We start from the raw sequence: 22006 nt of genomic DNA on the forward strand, positions 1-22006 counted from the left end.
GTCTGTATTTCATGTCAACTTTTTAATTGTTTTTTTAATATCTTCTATCTTTGCAAACATTTATATCATTCTATAATTCTATTTGAACACTTTCAGTATTGTCTATCTTTGTTTAACCTAATTTGCCTCTACTAGATTTCTTCTGTAATAACTATTCAATATTCCCATGCTAGCTATAGATTTTCTCATATTTTCTGTTCTTTTTTTATATATCTCCTTACTTTTCTCGATTTGCCAATTTCATTGGGTTGGTTTGTTTTTGCTTGTCTCTGGGAATCTATGTTCAGCTAGCCTGCTTATTTCTTTCATTCTCTCCTGACTATCATGACAGCTTGTTCTGAAAGCTGTTCGATCCTTTCCATTTCCCCACTGCTGGTCATGAAGTATGTCCCATAGTTTCTTCTGTACTCTCTCACTTAAATGGTAAAGGTTTTAATATGGACAGAAAAAAGAAATGATAGAATGTCACACATCCCTATAAACTCTACATAATCCCTACCTATTGTTGAGCAGAGCAACAGATTGCATTAGAACACTGATGGCTTATTTCGCTAACACATTTCTTTCATGAGTCTCCTGTGTGTTAGTATCTCATAATTCCATCAAATGACTTTAATAACTTACAAGCTAGAGTTCTGCTCTACCCCCAACCCAATTTATAAGTCTAGTTGATTGAATTTGTTAGTACATGGTTGTAATCCAAAACAATACGTAACTTCCCTTGGCTATAAGGCATACATGAATGAAAAAAATTCTACAGAGGGATGCTTACTATAGAGCAGATATGTCAAACACAAGGCCTGGGGGCCGGATGCACTGCGAAGCCATCCTGGAAACAGTGAGGGAACGGGCCCCGCTGCTTTGGCCCTGGCCCAGGCCAGCTGGGGGCCAATGTACAATTTTATGATGGCCATCTTGGCACTTGCCCCAGTCTTACCCCCTTCTGCCAGAGACCCTCAGATCTGTCCCACTCCTGCCCAGGCCCCCATTAGGCACCCTTGACGTGAATGATGTAGAACTGGCCACACCCACTCCATCCACGCCCACCCAGTAGGCTGCACCCACTCTGGCCACACTCACCCAGCCCTCCCAAGGCAACCGCAATGCTGATGCAGCCCACAGTGAAATTCAGTTTGACACCCCTGCTATAGAGATGGTTCAATTTTGTAGCCTTTTTCAAGTTAAAATTCTCTTGTGATCTCCCCTTCGATTCTGTAGGTTTTTTTTACCAGACTGATGTTTTCAAAACGGGTTACAGACTTCTCTATGGGAGACCAGTGGAGTGAGAGGAGGATCTTAAATGCACTCAGTCATCCGCTCCTGCTTCACTGAAATTCATGTTTTGTTTTGTTTTTTGGTACATTAGAAATGTTAATTTTGCATTTTCTTTTTATTTTATTGCCAATTTTCTGTCAATAATGCTTTGCCTCTTGAGGGAGGGGAAGAAGGGATAAGATAAAGATAGATAAGACAGATAAATGATTATTAAGCTTTTAAGTTTCTGCCCTTGAAAAACATTTGCAAACTAGACTGTCCAGGATTCAGGGCTTTGCCCTTTCTCTGAAGGAGTATTCACTTCAAGGAAGATTTGAGGAAAGCACCCTCTTCAAAGTGTTTTGTGAAAGGTGGCCTTCTTGCATCTTAACAGAAAAGAGCAACAACACTTCACCTTTTTCTATTTCACAGAATTCCCTCAGCATCCTCTAGAATTTGCAAAAAGCAGGAACTTCCCTGTGTGTAAAACCCCTGCAGGGAAGCATCTCCTGGTTCTGATTAGTGCTGGGAAAACCTAAGCAAAGATCGGAGGGCAATGCTTTCTCCACATTCTCCAGCATTTGCAAAAGGGATGCAGAAGCTTCTTTTGCCTTTTATGACAGAGATAAGAGAGAAAAGGGATGTTTCTAGATAAGGTGAAGTATTTTGTCAGGGCAACTATTGTTCTTTTTGTTAGATGTACATCCTGCCTTTCATTTGCTAGCTCCAAACCTTATACAAAGCAAGGTGTATAGTGGTCCCTCCTTTTTCAGCACAAAAACACAACTAGAGACGTAGGTTGGGCTGGGATAATGACTGGCCCAAAGTTACATAGTGAGCTTCTGTGGTTGAGAGTGAAGAGAATCTGGGTTTCTCCACTGCTAGTCCAACCTCTTATCTGCTATACCACTGGCTCGTCTCTCTCTCTCTCTCTCTCTGATTTGACCAAAAGAATCACAGGGCACAAGGCTCTTCATCCAGACAAATTGAAGGCACATTATTACTTTGTACATCGATAGAAGTTAAAGGTTACATTTAAAGCAAATCTATTCACTAGGAGTGAAATGAATATAAACCATAAGCTTTGGAAGAAAGCTTGTTACAACATCAGTACTCACCAGGATATTCCTCTTGGGTTTGTTTTCAGTAATGACAGAAATGGAACGAGCAATGTGTTTGCCTGGGGAGGCACTGCTAGGGCGCTGAAGCACTTGCATAGGCAGTCCTGTAAGAATGAGGTCTACACCATTGACACCATTTCCCTGAAAGGAAGAACTGCTGCCACGGGCACTCTTCATTTTGAATTAGAGAAGCTCTGTAAATAAAGGGAAAATAATGAATAAATTGATCCATATGTCTTGCTTATTCCATGTGCATTATTCAACATTGTAATAATAACTTCCACATGCTTTGGAATTACTAAAATCTCTTGCACTGGTCATACTAGCTGCGTCTAATGAGAGTTAGTAATAAAAATGTGCAAGGTGGCAACATCAAATTCTCTCCCTTTGAATTATATTAACCATTTGCTAAATCCATACAGGGGTGACTAATCCCAATATCTAAAGGTCAACCTCAATAAAGCATGGGCATTTTGCTGGAGGCAATTCATTCTTAATTTGTTGCAATACAGCAGAAAGTATGATTGGCAAAATGTTTTGTTTTCCTAATTGTAAAGGGAAACAAACGTGGATTTTGCACCTAGTTCTTTGCAGACAAAAAGTTCCATCAAGGTAATTTTCAGTGGACAAAGGTGAAAAAAGAAAATAGTTACCAGAATCAGATTTATTTGTTTAGTAAAACTCACAAAATAAAACCTGAATGTTGGAATATAAGGTCACCAGTTTTGCACTGAAGTTCACTCATCCAATGCTAAGCAAATCATCCTTGTTCAAAGAGATTAATCTTTTCTTGTGTCAGAATTCTAAAGAATACAAATTAGATAAGTACAGTACTACCTCAGCAGCTATTCCTTCTGCCTGACAGTTCCAATTATCTGAAAAATCTATAATTAAAGGGAACTGACTATCTTTATGCCAAAACTGCTTTTCAAAAGAGAGGTTATAGTATCAGACTTAAAATTATGCAAGCGTTTGTACTGAACACCAGCTCTCATGAATTAATCTCAAACTGTTTTTTATTTATTGCAAGCAATCTGTTCAGACTTTAGAGAGATGCTGTTTATCCCACTTCGGAGCTTAAAAGAGAAATATCAGAGGGAAAAAAGATTTCACATTTAATAACTTCAGCTCTGCCACCCCTTCATTCCCTTCGTTCTAGCCCACTATGTCTTTCCTCAAAATTATTCCCTCTGGGAATGATTCAACAGAAAAAAGATTAGTTACAATCCTAAGTGTTTTTTCTTTTAGTTCAGCTATTCTGGGGGCATGTTTACATTTTTTGAAAGATATGCTTCTAATTTTATTTAGAGGTTATACTTTTTTTAAAAAAAATAACAACATCTATCCATATTAACTGCCCTAAACTTTCAATTAGCTAAAAAATATAAACAGCGTGCACTGTAAGGAAACTTCAGACATTCACTGTCACCTAATTGTAATTGTATCAATGACAATGAAATCCCACTATGTTTTAAAGATAGCATTAAAATTACAAATAAGCAAATTACAAATATTCTTTCTTGCATTTGATATTTGAGGTACTTTTACACACTTTATGGGATAAAGAAATATAGAATGAATTTGACATACTATATCATTTATCTGATAAAAATGCGTAAAAAGTACTTCAAATATCAAAAGAATTTTTTTCATCCCACACAGAGATTACACAGTTAAAACTATTTCTTCTTCTAACATATTTGCCACCAGAATAGTGTAGCCTTTAAAGTTTAAACTTTTCAGATGAGTGATTTCAAACAAGACAATCTCATACACTTAAATCTGTCTTTGAAACACATATTGTATGTACCAGAAAAAATAAATCATCCTTGAAATTTCACAAATGCATAAACATAGATTCAGCCCCTATACATATATTAATCTACAAAGAAAATTTATTATTACTGTGGTTGGTTCTGTAATACCAATTACATCAAGTGTGAAAACCACACATCAAGCAATATTATGTTTACTAGATCTAAGTTGCAAAAACTATTTGCTGCCATATGATGGGCATCTGGATTTTTGCAACCTAAGATTTTTGGACAAGCACACACACTTATGCCCAAATTTGTGCACCTGACAATGCATACTGGAGCAAGAGTAATGTCTCTTTCTCACTGTTATGTGTTCACTTAGTGACCATATCACTTCTGACCTGGTCGCTAAATGAGAAAACTGCTACATTAAATGTAGCAAAGCATTGAAAGGATGTACTTTATGTGTTATTTTAATTTGGCAAAATAATTCATGCCTGTTGGGACAGAAAAATAAAAGCATAGGGCTTCAAAGAAAAGACATGGGACTCTTAAAATACTTTTAAAAAAAAAAAATAACATGGAAGCCAATGCTGTACTTAAACATATAGATTCTTGAATATTCTAATCTTGAGGACTATCAACTGGTATTAATTTCCCATTCTTTTGCAGAAGAACATTAATAGCATTTTTAAAACGAATACATTTATTACAAAAATGATCACAGATCATAGTCCACTTGACCACATGCATGGTGTACGGTATGATTCATAAAGCTCTGCACAAATAAATTTAGCAATCTTTCAAGTGTTGAGTCAAGGAGGCAAAAGGCATGTCTTTGACATGGCCTTTGGGGACACCAACAAAAAAGAAGCGAGCAACCGCTTTTTTAACTTTCTGAATTCCTCAAAACGCTGAAAAGAGGCAAGGGAAAACAGATTGGAAAAGTAAGGCAGAAGCTCTTACTCTTATTTCTATTTTTCTTTATATTTTATATATATAATATAATACATTACATATTATAATATATATAATATTATATAAGGCAGGAGCCGATAACATACCCGTTCCTCTTTTAAGAACACTTTTGTCTAATCATGGGGGGGGGGAAGCAAAGAGCCCTTATGCATCTTGGGTCCCTTTAAGAACTAGCCTTGCAAAGGAAAGCTCTGCAAAGCTTCGCCGAACAAGGAGACGTTGCAGGAGACGGGAAAAAAAGTGGGGAACCCCCTCCCTCTCCCCCAATGGGGAAGCCGGATGGCTCCCCCTCCATATCACAGAGAGGGGGAATTTAGGAAGGGGAAAATCTCTTGTGTCCTTCCCCTTGCACCCCCCTCCCCAATCTCTTCCCTTACCTCAGATGGACACGCGAGGTTCCTCCCTCCGGACCTTTGCGGGGAGGTTCAGGAGACGGAGGGCCGCTTTATCTTTCTCTCGAGTTTTGAAGGAAAAGTGGGGAGAGGGCTCCTCGTTTAGCTCGGACCCCACATCCGAAAGAGCCGTCCTCACACAGGGCAGCTTCTCCTCCTCCTCCTCCTCCCGAGCAAGCGGCACCTTGAGGAGGCTCTCCGCCAAAAGGGGGTCATTCCTCCTCCCCCCTCCTCTTCTCCCCAAGCCCCACCCCCGGTCCACCAAAACCAAAAAGGGGAAGGGGGCGAAAGCTCCCCGTCGCTGGTGCCAAGACCTCCCTCCCTCCTCCCTCCCTCCCTCCGAGCCACAACAAAAGTGAGACGGGCGGGGGGAAGCGCCGCTAGCAACCATCCGCAGGCGCACTGACTCTGGCTGAGCTTCCCGCCCCTCCTGGATGCTCTTATTGGCCCGCTTTGGGGGACGCGGCCTCCTCATCGGCTAATCTCCGTGTCCTTCAGTTGCCAGAGCTTGGTTGACAGCGCAAGGAGGACAGGGTGATGGGCAGGCGTGGGGTGGGGGGAGAAGCAGCGGTGCGAGCCGAAAGCTCGTGCAAAGGAGGAGCTTTGCCTAAAGACCGCCCTTTCTCCCGCCCGGAACGCTTCTGGCTGCTTTTAGCTTGCAAATCTCCGGGGCGAGCCGAGCGCTTGTTCCGAGCCCTGGTTATGGAGTGGGCGGCGAGAAATAGTGAATCCTCCGCGGTGTTCTTGCATATCCGCCCCTTTGCTACGTTAGCCTTTGAGAAGGAATATTAGTGGAAGCGCGCTTCAAAGAAAACTCTTCCCCCAGCCAGGTACTGTAGAGGGGGATGGGGCGCCATAACACCCCGTAGGCATGCTGGCGCCTCTTCCCCATCCCCAATGGTCTCGTGGTATTGAGCGGTCCACCGAAACTACGTGGCTGGGTCCTAATAATCGAATTGAGTAACTAAACCGGCTTTGCTACCCATTGCCTCACCCGGTTTTTTATTTCGCAATGGACTTAGTCGTAATGGCAAACAAAGTGTTGAAGGGCAAGGAAGTGCGTAAGAAACGCAAAGTTATTCGAAGACGATCGCGAGGGCTGCGAATTGTAGCCTAAGTTCCACAGAAATCGGCGTAAGGTAAACATAATGGCGAAACATAAATATGATTCAAACTGTACTTTCTGGTTTTGATAGGAGCACATGAGTAAAGACAACACTTGGTGCTTTATCTGTTCTGCTATCTGCTGTTCTGCTATCCTGACTTCAACCATTTCTCTAGAGTCTAGGAATTTATGTTACCCAGTCACAGTTGTGGCAATATAATATCGAAATATTCTCTTTCTCTACACAGCAGTGCCTGCATCAGTGATTGATACTGTACTGTGAATTGCAAAAAAAAAAAAAAATCCTTCACAAAGGATTTCAGCAGCCATACAACCAACCATGCTGGAAATAACGAAATACATGTCATGTGTTTGCAGTAACCATTTGTTCGTTAGCCACCAATATGAAGATGCCTGTAACTAGGATCCAAAATACCAACAAATTGCACTAAGGCTCACAAGAAGTAGTTGTAGGGAAAATACATGGTGACACTGCAGAGCAAAAAAACAAACAAAAAACAACCACCTAAAATGATAGGTAGGATTCAACTACAGAAAAATGAAGTGTTCTGCAATTTTAGTCAAATTGGGTTTGTGCTGGGTTACTTTTCACTGAAGTAGCATATCTAAGAGTTAACCAGAGGCTATCAGATCTGGGTTGCAAAAAATCCAAACGAGTGTTACAGCAAAGAGAAAAAAAGACACCAAACACTAAAAAAAAAAAAAAAAAAAAAAATAACCAAGACATATTGCATATGAGGAATATAAACTCACCCTCAAGATACAAGATAATGAACATATATTTTGATCATAAAATCTATCCTATAAAAAGAAAATCTCTATCATCCAAAATCCATTCTTGTGATAAGCTCCATGTTTTTGAAACATAATTCAAAAATGCTTGCAAATACATGCAATAATGTTTGTCATTCCATATTAACATCTAATGTGGAAGGCAGTGCTTCCCAAACCTGTGTAAATTATCCCAAATTGGATAAAAGTGGTTTATCTTTGGGTAAAGACGGGAACCCATTACCCAGTCACAACAGGGTGTGGAAGAACAGGCTGCTGAGAAAATTGCAGGCACCTGGCCTGTTTTGCTCTCCTCCAATTTGAGGCTTGGCCCAGTGTCAGCATGGCAAAATTGCTTATGAAAGCTGCAACCTTGAAACAGATGGAGGAGGGATGTGTGGGTTTGGAAGAGCCACAGCTATATAAAGTAGACAAATAAAAGAAGGAATTTTCTTCACAGAGCCTGAAGGGTCTGGAGAAAAAAGAAGCACAACCAAGGCCAATGTTGGGAAGATGCCAGTGGTTTATCTGCTGCCCATTAATAAAGAAAAAAATAGCAATAGAAGGAAATCCCAGAGAAGGAGAGGGAAGGGAGTTAAAAGACAGACCAGGGTCTATATAGGTTGAAACACTGTTATATACTAATAATGGTGGAGGAAATGATACTTTTTATAGAAAAAGTTGTGGGAAGAATATTTATAATTAGTAATAATCACATATGATTCTTTCCTCCCGTCTCAATTCATGAGGACTAGAAATTATGTTGCAATCAAATAGGTACATTTTAACAAAGATCTGCTAAGATTGCTCAATCAACTAATAAATAGTAAAACCAATTACCTGAATAAGAGTAATTAACCAGACCATTCATTCCTACTTCCCCAAACCCATAAATACCCAGACACCATCTACACAACAAAGACAAGCCAACAGACATATTGAAGGACAATTAAGATTGACCTTTTACAGAGGCACCCACTAGAACGAACAGGAACACAAAGACACACACACACACACAAACCTCTCAAACCCACAACAATGGGTTTTTTTTTACAATGGCCTGTAGAATCAAATGTGTTTCTAAAACCTGATACTAGAATCCTTGTCCAGGATTAAAGTCGAGCTTTAATACTTGGTATGTTGGCTTCAAGACTAACTACAGGTAGTCCTTGAATTATGACAATTGAGCCCAATATTTATGTTGCTAAATGAAACATTTGTTAAGTGAGTTTTGCCCCATTATGCGACCTTGCCACAGCTGCTAAGTGAATCACTGTAGTAGTTAAGTTAGTAACACCATTGTTAAGTGAATCTGGCTTCCCCATTGACGTTGCTTGTCACAAGGTCACAAAAGCTGATAACATAACCCCAGGACACTGCAACCGTCATAAATATGAGCCAGTTGCCAAGTACCTGAACTTTGATCTTGTGACCATGGAGAAGCTACCAAGGTTGTTAAGTGTGAAAAACAGTCATAAGTCACTTTTTTCAGTGTTGTTGTAACTTTGAAGGGTCACCAAATGAACTCTTCTAAGTTTGAGGACTACCTGTACTTCATTTTAAATATTTAGGATTATATGAAGCATATTCCAATACTGATAATAATTAAGGAGTTTAAATGCTCCTAGTAAATCCTGGTCAATTTACAAAATAAGATTTTTAGTTGAATCTGTTTCACAATGATAGGCAATGCAAATTCTTCCTACAGTAAAAAGTTAGAATGTTTGATTGGCATTAAGGCAGGGGTGTCAAACTGCCGGCCCATGGGCTGGAGGCATCATGCCGAAACAGCACCCACCCCATTGCTGGCAATGGAAAAAAAGTGATATGACACGACATGTCACATGACGTTGCGAGTTTGACACCCCTGCATTAAGGGGAATTTAAGTATTAAATCACCCTTCCTGATGTGTGTGCAGCAGATGATGAGCAAAATAATTGATGGATTTCTCTGCTTTGCTGTCCTTTCTGATTTGCACATCATAAGTCAATAGGAAAAACATCCTCCAATCAGCGTGCTGTAGTAGGAGAAAGATAGGTTTGCAGGACATTCCACAATATATCAGCACAATATAATTTCCTCACAGACAAAAAAGTATGTTTTTAAAAACCATACAAGTGAAAACAAACAAATCTTCCTCTATGTAATACAACTCCTTGGATTCAGACTTGCTTGCTTGATAGTTTAAGAGGCATTTTCTAAAAACTGAATTGCTTCTGACTTAAAATAAACATCCCATGTAACATGGCAATTCTTGAAACCAGATTGCTAGGCAAAGTACAGATGTGTTACTGACGAAAACCTCAAAAATGCTCTATTTGTATGTGATTTATTGCCAGATTGACCATGTTACTGAATCACTAAAGAGAAAGAGAGAGATCCCAAACATACTATGTTCTGAAATGCTTTTCAGCTTCAAACAGAACTCAATCATAAAACTTTGTTTTGTTCAGGAACCACTTAAGGCAGCAAATAGAGGATTACTGGCCTCTGTGTAGACTAGATTATTTTGAAAAATAAAGACTAAATTCATTTCTGGTGTGAACTGAAGTCCCCAAATCCTTGATTTCAGAATATGTCTAGGCAGATTGCACAGCCATCAAAAATCCATGGCAACACCACAGTTACAGAAACTGTTCTCAGAAACCCACTGTTTTTTCCTCAAATAACTAATGACAACTACTGGGGAATTAATTCCTTGATGCAACCGGCAAAATTGTCACGACTAATTTTTCTATATAAAGGTCAGCTGCCTCAGTGTCATGATCATCTATTTTCCATAGACATATCAACCAACAACATGTAGTCTTCAACTTATAACCATTCATTTAGTGACCACTCAGTTACAACAACACTGAAAAAAGTGACTTATTACTATTTTTCACATGACCGTTGCAGCTTTCCTGTGGTCACATGATCAAAATTCAGATGCTTGGCAATTGGTATGTATTTATGATGGTTGCAGTGTCCCAGGGTCATGTGGTCATCTTTTGTGACCATCTGACAATCAAAGTCAATGGGGAAGCCAGATTGACTTAACAACTATGTTACTAACTAATTAACTAATTGTTAAATTGCAGTGTAGCAAGAAAAGTCATAAAATGGGGAAGACCTCATTTAACAACTGTCTTGTTCAGCATTGGGAAAATTTTAATCTAAGAACCCATAAATAAGAAATGAATGCAAGACCTCCAGAGAAGAAGCAAAATTTATTCAGAGTACCCCACTTTTTATAAAAAAAAATATTTTGCATGACCGGTAGCCCTTTAAATCTTGCTGTCTTGCTATGTCATATGATAACACAGTTTTGGACAAGGATTCTAGTATCAGGTTTTAGAAACACATTTGATTCTACAGGCCATTGTAAAAAAAAACCCCATTGTTGTGGGCTTGAGAGGTGTGTGTGTGTGTGTGTGTGTGTCTTTGTGTTCCTGTTGGTTCTAGTGGGTGCCTCTGTAAAAAGTCAATCTTAATTGTCCTTCAATATGTCTGTTGGCTTGTCTTTGTTGTGTAGATGGTGTCTGGGTATTTATGGGTTTGGGGAAGTAGGAATGAATGGTCTGGTTAATTACTCTTATTCAGGTAATTGGTTTTACTATTTATTAGTTGATTGAGCAATCTTAGCAGATAAAAGACAGACCAGGGTCTATATAGGTTGAAACACTGTTATATACTAATAATGGTGGAGGAAATGATACTTTTTATAGAAAAAGTTGTGGGAAGAATATTTATAATTAGTAATAATCACATATGATTCTTTCCTCCCGTCTCAATTCATGAGGACTAGAAATTATGTTGCAATCAAATAAGAGACAGCAGGTAGGATTCAAGTCTTCTCTCATTCTCACAGATGATTCAGTAAGAATATAAATTAGTGGGACATATCAACCTTAACTGTTTTCAGAATAGAGTGACAAGAAACCAGCTTCCCCCCCCTCCTGATCCGTCAAGAATAAAGATCATAAAATTTCTAGTAAGGTCAGACAAACTACAGGTAGTCCTCAACTTACGACCACAATTGAGCCCAGAATTTCTGCTGCTAAGTGAGACGTCTGTTGAGTTTTGCCCCATTTTACAACCTTTCTTGCCACAGTTGTTAAGTGAATCACTGCAGTTGATAAATTACTAACCCGGCTGTTAAGTGAATCTGGCTTCCCCGTTGACTTTGCTTGTCAGAAGGTGGCAAAAGGGGATCACATGACCCTGGGACACTGCGACCGTCATAAATATGAATCAGTTGCCAAGCAAGCTGAATTCTGATCACGTGATCGTGATGCTGCAAAGACTGTAAAAAAGGTCATAAGTCATTTTTTTCAGTGCCGTTGTAACTTTGAACAGTCACTAAGCGAACAGTTTTAAGTTGAGGACTACCTGTACTGAGGCTCAGCAGTCCCTAACTAGAGCAATTACGTATCCCATAAGAAGACCCCCCCCCCAGCCTATTGAAAAGAGCTAGAAAGAGAGTTGGTTTGTGGCTCATTTATTTCCCCCCCCCAACCAGGGAAGCGCTATACGTGAAGGAAGGAAAAAGCGGACAGTTGCTGGTTGTCCTCGCTATCCCTAGTAATCCCAGGGCAAGATGCTGTGTGTGGCGCTGGAGAAATGCAATCCTGCACAGATGCTGCTAGTGCCAGGCTTGAAGGTGCAAACAGTTCCATGCCAGCAAATAAAGAAACGGTACCATCTGGATCACCCCTTGGGGGCCTTTCTTCTTGGAGGTCAGAGTCTGGCAGTCTGCCTTCTGCCCTCTGCTGACTGAGATCAGGTGGCAGGACATCCAATTGGCCACAGGACAGAGATTCTGGCATCTGTGCTGCTGGTGGGAACATGTTACTGGTGATGAGCTTAGGGGCTTGGGAGGGCTGCAGTGACAGGTTAATGGGCTTCAGGAAGGAGTCTTCTGAGAAGGGCACCGTATTTGTCAGCAGGTCGTCAGCATGCTCCAAGGTGGTCTTGGCAGAGAAACAGGAGGCAGCAACCGGCGGTGGATTCTTGGGAGTGGAATGGCTTCGGCAGAGGGCTTCGAACTGACGCAATATCTGTTTAAGTGGGATAGAAGAGAAAAAAAGAACTCGACAAGAACAACAAGGGCAGTAGGGAAGAAGAGCTTCTTCCTAACACTTAAGAAGGCAACCACATTCAAGGAGCTCAGAGAGAAACCTTCCCACACTGGATTTGTGTTCACTCAGCATAGTATTTTGTTGTTGTTGTTCAATCGCTAAGCCACGTCTGACTCTTCGCAACCCAATGGACCACAGCATGCCAGGCTCCCCTGTCCTCTACTGTCTCCCAGAGTTTGCCTATATTCATTTTCACTGCGTCTATGACACTATCTAACCATCTCCTTTTGCCTTATGTCTTTCTCAACATCAAGGCCTTTTCCAATGAGTCCTCTCTTCTCATTAGGTAGCCAAAGTATTTGAGCTTCAGCTTCAGTATCTGTCCTTCCAAACAACAATCAGGGTTGATTTCCTTTAAGACAAGCATTATTTTATTTTCAGTTTGAACATCTAGCTTGGAAAGTGGCATGTATTAATGGATTCCCATCCAGAGAATATGAAATCCATTCCTGTTTAGTTGCAACCAAGCTACAGCACTAAATGCTCTCATTTTACTAATTGAGAGGCAAGCACTGTCTATGATACCCTAGTCGAGGGGGGGTTCTGAAACTCAGAGCATCATTTGCAGTGAATGCTATTGCTTCTATTAAAGCTAACATGTATTAGCTATACGAGCAAAACTATCTCTAGGATACAAGCGCCTCCAAAGCAAAGTCTCCTAGAGTACATTAAATATTGAGAGAGAGATACAAAATATTCAGATTTTTTTGTTCCTTTGCCTTCAAGTCAATCTTGACTCCTGGTGGATACATGAGTGAATCTCTGCTGCTTTTGGCAACATTTTCCAAAGCAGTTTGCCCTTGCCTTCTTCCTAGAGCTGAGAGACAGTGACTGGCCCAAGGCTATCACTCTGGCTTCTGTGCCTGAGGCAAGACTACAACTCAGCTGGTCCAGTGGATCAGATTGGCTTTTTACTTTGTTCCTTACCCCCCCCCCCGAAAAGCTGCAGAGTCAAAACAAAGGCATACACGCAATCCACACACTATGCCAACCCACACAGACCTTTTCAGAATGCAGAAATGCCACATAATGCCAAAGTACAAGGGACACGCAGCCTTTGCTAGATGGCCTGGTTTTCTAGAAAGTGGACATTTCAAAAACAGGATTTACCTTTGTTGCTTTGTTGGCTACGCACCCCGGGCTCCCTTCACTAAGCTCCTGCAAGTGTTGCTGTGTAACAGCAAAGATATGATCCTGGGAGAGCAAGTCAGAACACATAAGGGAAGAGATGGCACACATTGCTCTCTGTGGAAGAAGGGGAAAAAGGCATATGGTTAGGGAGAGAAATGGTTGGTATGTTCAAAAATATATAGCCACAATGGCAGAGAAGAGGGAGTTCACTACTGCCGTCTGAGATTTATTTATTTTTTTATTTCAGTCCAGTCTGCAAGCCTTAGCACTGTACAGTAACGTTTTAAGTATTGAATTTTGAGATCAGCTTAATTGCTTAATTTCAGAAATCAGCTAAAGATGGACAGGTGCTGCCACCTGTTGTGAAAGTATTAAGAGACTTGCTATGAGGAACTCAAGTCAGAGCCTTTCCTTAACAAGTTGCCCTAAAAATGAATAAGCCCAGGCAGCTGTTGCTCCCCGTTACGCTAGTATGTGCATACTGGTAAAATTCTTACACTGGTAAGAAAGAAATCCTATCCTTGCCCTTAGCCCCAAAGGAGACAGCTGCAAAAACCTCCAACTTCTAGCTAAATGGCTGCAGTTTCAGAAAACAATGCTCATCTGCCAAACTGAAGATAGATTTAATGCAACCTGCTGAAGTAGATAGTTTCCTAGGAGTTTCCTCACCATACAGATGCCCTCGCTGGGGTCCTTCAAGGTTCGGTTAAGCAGGGCCAAGACGACTTCACAGTTCAGCAGTCCGCACCTGTGGAGCCCAAGAAGCGCGAGAAGGGAACAATTTTGTGAGGCAAGGAAGAATGCCAGCCGCTTTCTCCCAGATCTCTGGAGATCCACAAGCAATGCTGTGCAAAATGCTTGGGGATCTGATGCTGTTTGTGACAGTTTTACCCAGCCAGCAGAGATGTTTCAGAAAGAAAGGCACTCTGTTCAGTTGAAGTTTCTCTCATCCACTTCATATGAACATCAGGCAGGACAAAGCGAGGAGAGACGTCATTATGAGGTGCCAAGATGGGAGTTACTCAATTTTTGTACAGGCAGTCCTTGACTTAAAACCGTTCGCTTAGTTACAACGGCACTGAAAAAAGTGACTTATGACCGTTTTTCACACTGATGACTGTTGCAGCACCCTCTTGGTAACGTGATTTACATTCAGATGCTTGACAACTGACTCACATTTATGATGGTCACAGTGTCCCGGGGGTCATGTGATCACCTTTTGCAATTTCCTCACAAGCAAAGTCAATGGGGAAATCAGATTCATTTAACAACGGTGTTAATAATTTAACAACTGCAATGATTCACTTTACAAAGGTGGCAAGAAAAATTGCAAAATGGGGCAAAACCCACTTAACGAATGTTTCACTTAGCAACATAAATTTTGGGCTCAGTTGTGGTTGTAAGTTGAGGATTGCCTATATGACAACACTGCAACGATCTTGGCTGAAGCCATTTCTGCTTCATTTTCGGTTGCCACAGTACTGGGAGGGGGGATGAGTGATTTTAAGGTTAGACTAAACAATAAATTGTCCTGTCGGGACCAAGGTCATTGCTGCCTGGGTTTTGGCGGGCTGAGCCTTCCGTTAGAAAGCCCGCCAAAGTAGTTTATTGGGGAATGTGATCTATGACATATAGACAACTTTGTAACATTGTAACCTTTGGAAGGGAACTTCAGTCTTGGTTTCACTTCTGACTGTGCCAATACTTTGTAGCCAATCAATATGTTCTTTAAGGAAACCTCTTGCCTTGAAGTTCTGTTTTTACTGGTCTCATCTATTGGAACCATGACACTGTACTTCTAATAAACAGAGGACGGTGTTCGTTGGGATTCTCTGCTTCAGCCTTAGTTCTTAGCCCTGAAAACAAGGACTAAGTTGCAACAATTTACAAAACTTGATGCAAAGTTGTTGAAAGATAAAGGTAAGTATATGGATGCCATACGCCATCCAGTAATGCAGAAAAAATGGGAATGAACAGGGATAAGCCCTATTTGGGGACATGGAGAGAATGTGGGGTTCTTACTCTTTGATGAAGTGCTGGGTTTCCTCACGAGTCAGGAAGACTTTGGAACCCCTGGTTAATCCAGTGACAAGACTCATTTCTTGAAGACAATCATTCAGGTTTTCCGCTTCCATCCTAACAATGGGGAAAAATTAATGTTGAGACTTCTTTTCCTTCCCTTCCTCCGCCTCACAAGAGATCCTGCCTTCCAACTGGACCCCCACATTGTGAACATGTGTGTATTAATTGCATAACATGCTTTTCCTCTGGAAGCTTAAGGGGGGGAAAGGGGTATCTTCCTTCATTTTGTCACCACCAACACCACCACAATCTGGGTGGCACTGGGCTGAGAGATAATAATTAGCCCTAAGTTCTCCAGTGAGCTCTGTAGTCAAGACTCTCCCCAGTCCAAATAAAAAAAATCAGCCCTTTTTTTGGCTATTCTCCACTTGGCCTAGGCCCAGCCATTAGCTCTCCCAATTTCTCTCTTACCTGTCGGCAGCACTGCCTGGCTCCAGGGCGCTGGAATGATTATCACTATCTGCTTTGCTGCCAGATTCCGAAGTTCTGCTCAGGTCGCTATTCTCTTGGAAGGAATTCTGGGAGCTGAGCCCCGTGTCCAGTTCCTCCCACCCACCTCCTGCTTGCCCAGGTTGATGGTTCACTGTGAGAGAATTTGCAAAGGAATCAGGTAATCAGACTGAATGACTTCATTAAAAGCCAGGAATGGCATTCGTTCATCACTATTGCTATGTCTCAAAATCTATAAGCAATTGGCCAAGTTTGGTTTGAGCTTAGGAAATATGTCCAACAACATTCCCTACACTTCAAGGACAAAGGGCTGCCGAATGTTAGTGGGGTGCTACTTAGAAAGTGAGCAGGGCCAACCAGAAAAACCTCTGAATCCAAGGCAACCTACGACTATAATTATGGCATTAAAAAAAATCCAAAACAGTTGACATTGCCCTCATTGCCCAAACAAAATACAAAGAAATTAGTTCAAAAGTATTACAAAACACTGGAAAATGTGTGGATGTTGACTTGGGCCTCCGCCAAGGAGCACTTAGTTGGGGAACGTACATGGCCCGCTCTCTGCACTTAATTCTCTACAGGTAATCCTTGACTTACAACAGTTTATTTAGTGACCGTTGGAAGATACAATGGCACTGAAAAAAAAAAACCTTACGACCATTTTTCACACTTGTAACCATTGCAGTATCTCCATGGTCACGTGGTCAGAATTCAGACACTTGGCAACTGGTTCATATTTCTTCCATGTGGTCACCTTTTCTGACCTTCTGCTAAGCAAAGTCAGGGCGGAAGCCAGATTCACTTAACCGTGTTACTAAACAACTGTGGCAAGAAAGGTTGTAAAATGGGGCAAAACTCACTTAACAACTGTTTCGCTTGGCAATAGAAATGTTGGGCTCAATTTTGGTCATAAGTCAAGGACTACATGCATACCTTTTTTTTTCCCTCTCAAAACCAGCCAGATATAAAAAGGTTTAACGTATACTGAATGGAAGATGTCTGCTACCTCGCTTCTTCTTGGCTAGGGTTGCCGGTGGCTTAGTGAGCAAGGCAGGGCTTGTGCCAGGAAAAGGTGCCATCACTGGCTCGTAGACATTGTCCGCCAGCTCCCTCTGAGGGGGACAGGTGAGTTCCTGACCAGGGAGCACCACATTGGCAACCACCTCAGCTGCCTTCTGGATGGTAGCCAGCAGACTTTTGCCAGGGGATACTGGAAAAGCAATAAAAGGAAACCATTTATACAGATTCAGTGTATGTCGTGTTACATTAGGGAAGTTAACTATAAGGGAGAAAAACGCCAGACACAAGAAATAACTTCCAGTGGCCATGAATTTGCATCCATTTGTTCAGAAAAGAGAAGGGCTAAGTCACAGAGTCCAAAATAAGAAGATTAGGTCCTATATTGAGATTAGGTCCTATATTGCTAGACCTGCATTGGCATATGTTAACTGCTCCATAACAAAACAAATTTATGTCCTTCCAAACTACAGAATTTTCAGGTGAAATCGCAAGAGCTCTGGGAATTTATTCAACTGATTTCTTCTGAACAGCTCAACTTGCTTTAGTGCTCAGAGTGGCTTTGAGCTCCAGCAGTACTGCCGGATCCTTGCTACGAATCAGGAGAGGAAAGGTTCTGAATATGATGAATAGCAAAGTTCTGCAGGCAAGGTAGAAGAAGCAGAAGACTAGGAGGCAGGCAGAGGGTTCTTGACCAAGGACCTGGGGGTATTGTAGAAGTCATGTCCCTTCAGCTCCTGAACCCAATGCTTACCAGAGCTGTTCTTTTCAAAACCAAAGCCTTCGAGAGAGCCATGGGGGCTAGACCTATTTCCCATACCTAGGAAGAGAGAGACATGAAAAGAACTTTACAAAAGAAGACTGAATCCAGCACGGTGCTGCTGCAGGCAGCTCACACGCTTTTCTCCACTTTATCCGCATCAGATGAAAATAGTTTTATTCTTTTTTATCCTACCATTATTTTTATAAATAACTCAAGGCAGCAAATATATCTAATACTCCTCCCTCCTTCGATTTTCCCTACAACACCCGCCTTGTGAGGTGGGTTGGGCTGAGAACGAGGGACTGGCCCAAAGTCACCCAGCTGGCTTTCCTGTTCCTTCAATTCAGCTGAAGCTTTGCTGTAAGTGGCTTTACAGTGAAATTGCTCTCACCTTACCCCAATAATTTGGCCTAGAATTATAATTCTGCTATGGTTCTAATGTGTGGCTTTACTCCAGAATATTTGAAAGAGACAAAATAGATGGTTCAACACCCCCAGACCAGAAGTAATTGGACAGTATCATTCTCAAAGGTAATATTCTCTTCCCTCTGTTATTCAGGCCCAGGAAATCATGTTCACCTTAGCATGGAAGGAAAGGAGGAAAAAGGAAGAAAAAGGAAAATAAAATTACATATTTTTTAATTAAAAAAGGTAATGCAGGGGATCTATACAGGCACTACAGTTTTATCTTCGCACTATTGGTTTACCTGCTGAAGGCAGTTCTTTAGGTGGGCGAGTAACACACTGAGGCAACAGCACATCTGAAAATAAAGTACCTGCCAGGTCCTACAAGGAGAGAGGCAAGCAAAAGGCAATGTGATGAACGGCCATGCAGAAAGCCCTTCTATATGGTAGGCTTTCAGAGAATCCAGATCTCACAACTGGGTCTTGTCACTCACCTGTGCAGTCATCCGCACTTTCTGATACAAGCTGTTGCCATGGAGAGGATCAGGAGGCCCTGTGAATCCTACAAGGCAAAGGAGAGAGATGGTGAGGCAGTGAAAGAGCAGAATCCTTGCGTGCCCTGCATAGGTTTCACTCCTTATAGACTCCTAAAAACAACAACTGCATCAACCAAAGCAGCTGAGTCTGTTTTGCAGGCAATGAAAAATACCCTATACAACAAGTTGCATACAACTAGTACAAAACATGCCCCTGACAGAGAAAGTAATAGCAATAGCACATGGACTTATCTACTGCTTCATAGTGCACTCTCTAAGCAGTTTACAATGTCAGCATATTAGCCCCAACAATCTGGGTCCTTATTTTACTGAAGGATGGGAAGTTGAGTCAATCTTGAGCAAGTCAGGATCAAACTCCTGGCAGTGGGCAGAGTTAGCCTGCAATACTGCATTCTAACCACTGCGCCACCATGGATCCTAGTACCACAATCAAAAAGAGTGATATAATAAAGATCACTTGTGACTTTCATATTGATGCAGAATAAATGAGGTTTTATGCATGCAAATGTGTGCAGGAACTACAATACCCAGAAATAGTTGCCAATCCATCTCCATCCCCCTCTTCCCTATGCCATAAGAAATAGAAAAAGAGAGCAAGAGAGACATCAAACATCAAAGTCCACTAGGAGCAACACCTTCAACCTATCTGAAAAATTAAAATAATTCAAAATGTTTGTTTTATTGGAGCAGTATTCCTGACAGGGTAAGATAATTTAGAATTGATAGCACAATGACAGTTCTGTTCCCCTTGTGGACTACTGATTACAAGAGTTGGAGAGAGGCAAATTGTGTTCTCCCATTTGCTTCTAGTGTAGTGTCAAGGAGCATTTTTCCATGTATGCCTAACCCAGGTGATCAGTGGGACTTATTCCCTTATATAACTAATAGTTATATTTCAGCAGTGAATCAAGAAGCCATTTTCTGATCCAAACTTGCTAACTAGCTTTAGGCAAACCAATCTTTTCTCAGTATCAAACCCTTCAGTTGTAATATTTGACAATAACATTAACCATGCTGCTGTTTTTACAAGTTTGCTATAAAGTCTACTGAGATCATACAGGTGCTGAATGGATATTATATAGCTATTATTAGGAAGATGTGGTTATTCTTATTCGAATCTCTGACCTACCTATGGCTTCCTGAATGAATGAAGAATTCCTCTTAAGCTGCAGAAGGAAAGGTGACGAGCCATGGGTGCACATATAGAGCAGGATCTTAAGCACCTAAGAATGCAGAAGCTAAGTTGGGATTGTGAAAACAGATTTAAAAGTATAAATCTTTGTTTTTATTTCAAAATTAAGGATATCTGCTCCAGTGTGGATGTGGGCTTTGGCCACATTCTTTCAAACCACTTTTTTTACCTTCAGCTTGATGTGGCATGAGTTGTTCTGAAGACGATTGAGGAGGTATTCAATAAGACAGTGACTGCTTCCTGTTGATTCATGGGAGATCTCTGGAAGTTTGTCATGTTAAAGAGTTATCAAAATAAAGGAACTGACAGACAACAATCGCTCAAACATTTGTGGTCTCTCTCCCAAGTCCTAAATTTCTTGGGTTGCTAGAATAAGATTTTTTTTAATACAGTGGATTTTCAATATATAGGTATGGAATTAAGGAGATGGGGGGATACAACTGAAAACAAATATAGTTACTGTACTACTCTCCCAATCTGTTGGAAGATTCCAGATCATTAAATATATTAGGCTTTGTTATAGCCATACATTTTTGCTATTAACAAAAGTGAGTACTATATAACTAAAATGATTTCAAGAATAGATCACACAGAAATGATACGACTGTTCTAAAGATCAAAGGATACTGGCAATCTCTTCAAGCAGATAGCCTGGGCATGGAACTTCATCATCTGAGGTGCCTTTGATTAGAGTGGGTAACTGATGAAAAGAACACACAGATACAAAGAAAAGTCACTTTGGATTCTTCCTGATGTATAATGGTTAGTATCAACAATCAATGGCACTATGAGGCAATAGAAATTAAAAAGAGAAATAGCAATGAGAAAATATAGGTAGGCTAATAGTACCATCAAGATCTTTTCATTCCCTGATACTAATCCATGAATAAGGCAGAGCATTAATATCTAATATGAGCTCATACTTTGTAATAGAATATGGCATACCCCGATTGTAGAAAAAAGTCTTTTATGTTTTACAAGTCTTTAATTTTAGTTGGTATAATAAAAGAATGAAACTTGTACTTTTTCTGCCCAAAAAGGGCAAAAAACCCCACAAAACCCTGTAGGATCCAATTTGAGTTGATCACCAGGGAAAAAAACCCTGTACACCTCTGGTCCTGGTGATCAACCCAGATTGGAACCTGCAATAAAACATGCCTCCAAACACAGTTGGAAGAAAAATTATCTCCTTTGCTTCCAGATGCTTAAATGATTACTTAATTTCAAGCAACCTAATACAATGTGACTTCTCTGCACACTGGCTGTGACATCTCTTGAAGTTATCACTGGTAACTTTTGAGGCAGCTGGTAACATCTCTTTTTACAAGTAAGTGTCATCCAATGTTTGCAGTGCTAAGTGGAACTTTAATGTTAGTTGTGCCTTGCTGAACTTACTATCTGGCTACCGGTAGTAGCCTGATGTTATTGAAAGCAAACAAGCCTATATGGGAAATGATTCTGCAAGCCTTTTCAGTTGCACAGCATGCAACGTACAAGCTCCAAGTCTACACTTTGCATTGATAAAATAAACGACATTTATTTTCTTCTCTGCCTTATATTGCTGAAGTGTAAAGCTGTCAAAAGAACTGAAGCATCTAATACATCTCTAGAAAAAAATCATAACTTCATCTGACTTCTTGACCTCCACCCTCCCGCAGAGATTTTAGGGTAAATTAATACTCTAAATCCCCAGACACCCCGTCCCTACGCAATATCATATTAGTCACGCTACCCGAGTCAAGAAACTCAAACGATCTCGCAGAGGTACAGCCGCCATGGTGATTTCCGGATCCAGCCACACGCTTCAATCCGCCTTCCGGGAGCCAGATACTCCAATCGAACGGCGACCTTACCTCGAACCAGCCAATCACGTACTTCAACAGACAGCT

The 22006-nt window shown here is 40.9% G+C and overlaps 2 protein-coding genes across 6 annotated transcripts in view; both read right to left on the reverse strand.

The window, feature by feature from the left end:
• CEP131 (centrosomal protein 131) overlaps positions 1–5738 on the reverse strand; it is a 35499-nt gene extending 29761 nt beyond the window's left edge. For all 4 annotated transcript variants that reach the window (XM_039346362.1, XM_039346343.1, XM_039346353.1 and 1 more), the window contains exons 1-2: positions 5488–5738; positions 2373–2569 (exon numbers count right to left, since the gene is read on the reverse strand). In XM_039346362.1, coding sequence (XP_039202296.1) covers positions 2373–2552 — 180 coding nt within the window. In that variant the 5' untranslated portion in view covers positions 2553–2569; positions 5488–5738. The remainder of the gene's footprint in view (positions 1–2372; positions 2570–5487) is intronic.
• Positions 5739–11864: 6126 nt separating this feature from the next.
• Positions 11865–21959, reverse strand: TEPSIN (TEPSIN adaptor related protein complex 4 accessory protein). 2 transcript variants are annotated; one of them, XM_039346373.1, is made up of 13 exons: positions 21850–21959; positions 20745–20817; positions 20287–20378; positions 20055–20148; positions 18863–18930; positions 18671–18749; positions 17955–18020; positions 17190–17393; positions 16145–16316; positions 15674–15787; positions 14321–14399; positions 13631–13765; positions 11865–12439 (listed from the first exon to the last, which is right to left on the reverse strand). In XM_039346373.1, exons 1-13 carry the CDS (start codon positions 21892–21894, stop codon positions 11909–11911), a joined length of 1752 nt encoding a protein of 583 aa, XP_039202307.1. In that variant the 5' UTR covers positions 21895–21959; the 3' UTR covers positions 11865–11908. The 2 variants fall into 2 exon arrangements, with proteins under 2 accessions (XP_039202307.1, XP_039202316.1); XM_039346382.1 differs by lacking the exons at positions 20055–20148; positions 21850–21959 and having other exon boundaries at positions 20287–20376.
• Between the last annotated feature and the right edge of the window lie 47 nt (positions 21960–22006).

This window comes from Crotalus tigris, unplaced genomic scaffold, assembly GCF_016545835.1.
Source record: "Crotalus tigris isolate CLP2741 ecotype Arizona unplaced genomic scaffold, ASM1654583v1 scf7180000017551.9496454, whole genome shotgun sequence".
Lineage (NCBI taxonomy): Eukaryota > Metazoa > Chordata > Lepidosauria > Squamata > Viperidae > Crotalus > Crotalus tigris.